The sequence below is a fragment of the Musca autumnalis genome, unplaced genomic scaffold, assembly GCF_047663935.1.
Source record: "Musca autumnalis isolate F117 unplaced genomic scaffold, ASM4766393v1 scaffold_5, whole genome shotgun sequence".
Lineage (NCBI taxonomy): Eukaryota > Metazoa > Arthropoda > Insecta > Diptera > Muscidae > Musca > Musca autumnalis.
Window position 1 is genome coordinate 185,519,677 of NW_027412088.1, and position 4,227 is coordinate 185,523,903.

A 4,227-nucleotide genomic window follows, 5' to 3' on the forward strand; every position below is an offset into this window, starting at 1 on the left:
ACTACAGCCCTCACATAGTCCTGCGTTCAGTCAGGCGTTAATGCAGCCCGAAGAATAGGGTGTATTGCTACAGCCCTCACTTAGCCCTGCGGTCAGTCAGGCGTTAATGCAGCCCGAAGAATAGGGTGTATTGCTACAGCCCTCACTTGGACCTACGGTCAGTCGGGGTCAACGCAGCCCGAAGAATAGCGTGTATTGGTACAGACCTCACTTAGCCCTTCCGTTAGTCAGGCGTCAACGCAGCCCTCACTTGGTCTAGTCACCACAAAGAGTTAAAGCCTATTGTTCAGCTTGGATCAGACCAACCAAAGTTGCGCACCTTTTCTTCTTCTCAATAACACTTAATTCAACTGCCTTCGACAAACGACTGTCATGAGTGCGTGAAAAACACCGCCTTTAATACAGTATGTGTTGATGTCGACATAAGTATAGTTAAACGTATTGTATAGCAACGATTGCGTTAGCGTTGATTTAAGAATGATCGATGATGACTCCACCAAAAAGGCGTATAAATACGGCCCCCATGGTGCACGCAGAACGGGAAGTCCAAGGCTTAAATGGAGTCAACAAGTGGAAGAAGAAATGAGAAAACACGATATCCCGAATTGGCAAAATATTGCAACAAAACGAGAGGAATAGAGATCATTTCTTAGTTCGAATTGTGGAACAAATATTCTGTAGGGGACAGCTAAGTAAGTAATCCGCAGAAAGGTCTAAGTCTAAAGAGTTCTATGGTAAAAAAACAACCTTGGCTGGTGGACACGATAACTATCTAAAGGAGTGACTAGAGATTGGTTCAAACGTTGCACGTCGTAATATTACCCAATACTTCAAAATTTTCCCATAAGTGCAATTTAAGGACTGACTGTTCATGGAACATTTAGGCCACCACTACAGCTATTGTTTTTTGTGCAGTCAATCATAGGCAGAAGGTACTTAGCTGTAGGCAAAACTGATTCGATTTTACTTGTTGCATGTGGATTCGGTTCCACAAACCTTGTAATGTGTAATTTTCAGATTTTCGATTTTTTTTTGTTTCTGATTGTCAGGTAAAATTAAAAAGATATTAATCGTTGCCAGCCCCCTATGTACTTATATTTACAACAAATATAAATAGCTAGATTCGAATATTAGATATTTAGTTTAAGCTAGCTGCAATGTATACAACAGTTTTGCTGGGGGCATTATTAAGCTCATTAGCTGCAGCTAGCTATGGATCTCGCTTTGAATTTGTCATCGATAATGATAGAATCTTTGAAAGATGTCCAGATAGACCTGAAGCAAATGGACCTTTTGATGTTGTGGATGTATCTGAATTAGAATTCGAATTCAATGAAGGTTATATTAGAATCAGTGGACACATGATTTTTAAGTGGGAGGGTGTTGAAGCTACAGATCGTGTTGCTGTAAGTAAAAGGTATTGCTATAATAATAGCTCTGGAGACGGAATAGCCGTATCTGTCTTGTTGTTTCTAATTCCTTAAAGTTTTCTTATTTTGTTTTTGTTTTTTTTGTTTTTTTTTGTATTTTAGGGTCATGCTGAGATCTACAAGTTCCAACGTGGCACCTGGCAACCAACAATGTTTTCAATGTCCATAAATGATTTTTGTGCTCGGCAATTTGATAAAACCACAATATGGTATAAAGTTTGGAGTCACCACATTCCAATGAATGAACGAAACTGCATCAATAATTATGGGGTAAATATCAAGGACTATTATATCCTCTTTTATATTATATTTTAAATTTGAATTTCAAAAATATGTCTCTATTTTTTATACCCTCCACCATAGTATGGGGGTATATAAAGTTTGTTTTTCCGTTTGTAACGCATTGAAATACTCATTTGCGATCCTTTAAAGTATATATATTCTTGATCAGTCGATCTGTGCATGTCCGTCCGTCCGTCCGTCTGTGGTAATCACTCTAGCATCCACAAAAATTGAGATAGAACGCTGAAATTTTGGGAAAATATGTGTTTTGTTTGCAGGCAGGTCAAGTTCGATGATGGGCTATATCGGTCCACGTTTTGGTATAGCCCCATAAAACGGTACCTCCCGATTTTCGGTATTTTGAGAATTTTACCTACAAGTTTTAACCGAATTATCTGTAATTTGAACATTTGACATTTGAAATTCTTAGTGGTCACCACACCTCTCCACCAAAAATTGTCAATAAAGGTCGATGTATTGATAAAGCCCCCATATAAAAGTACCTCCCGATTTTCAGTAATTTGATGATTTTAGCTACAATATTAAACCGAACTAGCAGTAATTTGACATTTGAAATTTTTAGTGGTCACAACACCTCTCCATCAAAAATGTTCAACATAGGTCCATGTTCGAACATAGCTCCCATATAACGGTACCTCCCAATTTTCAGTAATTTGGGAACTTTAGCTACAATTTTTAACCGAACTAACTGTAATTTGACATTTGAAGGTTGTAGTGGTCACCACACATCTGCATCAACAATTTTCAACATAGCCCCAATATAACGATACTTCCCGATTTTCGGTACTTTGAGGATTTTACATAAAATTTTTAACCGAACGTAGGTCCATGTTTTGGTATAGCCCCAAAACAAACCTCCCGATTTTCCGTACCTTAGCTTTATTTTTTGGACGAACTTTCTGTAATTTGAAATTTAAAAGCCAACAAAAATTCTGCAACAAAAATTGTTCATTTAAGTTCATATTTTCGTATAGCCCACATTAAAGGCTCCCATCAAAAACTGTCAACATAGGTCAATGTTTTATTATAACCCCTATATAACGGTACCTCCCAATTTCTAGCCCACCAAAAATTGTCAACATACATAGTTAGATATAGGCACCATAAAAAAAGGGCCTCCCGAATGAAGCATTTTATGTACATTATCTGCATTTTAGTTCATAATATTTTATGGTGGAGGTTGTGAAAAGTTCGGCCCGGCCGAACTTAACGCTTTTTTACTTGTTCTTTTTAGCAAGTTTATCATTATGAACCTTTCGATGTGGAGACAGTCACTAATTTCTCGATCAATATGGAAGGACGTCGTAAAATTGTTGTCAACATGTATGCCTTTGATCAGCACAATGTAAAACGACCCAATACTGATATCTGTTTGCAAATTAATGGGGAATTTATTAAAAAGAAATGAGACACAATTTGTAACTATATTTAAATATTTAGATTATCCGTTTTGAAAAACACACAAAATGTATTTAATCATTTATTCGTTTTAATAATTACACTGTGCAGCAGCATTTTTGGGCGGTGGAAAATTTCTTTTGGAGATGAAAGCCCTTGATGGGTATACTAAGAATCCAAAAGGAATTTTTCGCCACAGGTCAAGTCTCTGAGATATCGCGCGATCAAGTTTTTGATTTTTTCGTTATAATGCTTTGGCGTTGTTGTAGCTTCATTTGGAGGTGACCTATCTTCAGTCAAATCGATTGGCGAATCTTTTTGTAGAACATTTCATTCTTCTAATGTAATGCCCTTCATGTCCTTTTCGTCCTTTATTTCTTGAATTGTAGTGAAAGTACCACAAGATGAGATTTTTCAGCATCCAACTATTCTACAAAAATGTTGCTCAGAAGATTTGAGGTAAGGTTCTCTTTGACAGCTAATCGATTTTGTCGAAGTGCTCTACGAAAATAATCCTCATTCGACATGTCACCTCAAAAATAATCTAAATCAACAGTGAACAGAGATATAACGCTTATTCCTGACGGCTTACAGGGTCTCTAGCAAAAACTTCATCACGCCATAACGCGGAAGTTCGACTCACGACGGATCTGTCCTTTGGGATTTTTAATATACTCACCAAGGGCTTTCATCTCCAAAAGGAATTATCTCTGCCCCAAAATTTGTGTTCACAGTGTTATTTAAAATATCCATTACATATGAATTTGGTTGAATTTTTTTTTAAATCCACCTACCGGCGCTATAAGCGTGACTTTAAAATCTTTAATCAAAGGTTCCAGGGGCTCAAATCTTGTTCTATGTAAATTTGAAATGAAAACTTTTGTAACGGAAATAAATGTCAAATGAAAAATTTTATAAAGGAAATATTTTTCATTTAAAATTTTCATAGAACAAGAATCCAGCCCCAGGAAGAAAACTTTCAAAATTATTTGGAAACTAGCAGACCCCGGTCCGCGTTGCTGGCCCGTCGTAATGAGTTTTAATGAAAACTTTTAATCGACTTTATGCTTGAAAATTCAAAAATAGGTATTTTCTA

At 36.7% G+C, this 4,227-nt stretch overlaps 1 protein-coding gene across 1 annotated transcript; it reads left to right on the top strand.

Moving 5' to 3' along the window:
• Positions 1-1,149: 1,149 nt before the first annotated feature.
• Positions 1,150-3,649, top strand: LOC141406779 (uncharacterized). Its single transcript, XM_073992808.1, has 3 exons — positions 1,150-1,406; positions 1,533-1,700; positions 2,968-3,649. Exons 1-3 carry the CDS (start codon positions 1,158-1,160, stop codon positions 3,139-3,141), a joined length of 591 nt encoding a protein of 196 aa, XP_073848909.1. The 5' UTR covers positions 1,150-1,157; the 3' UTR covers positions 3,142-3,649.
• The last annotated feature ends 578 nt before the right edge of the window (positions 3,650-4,227 follow it).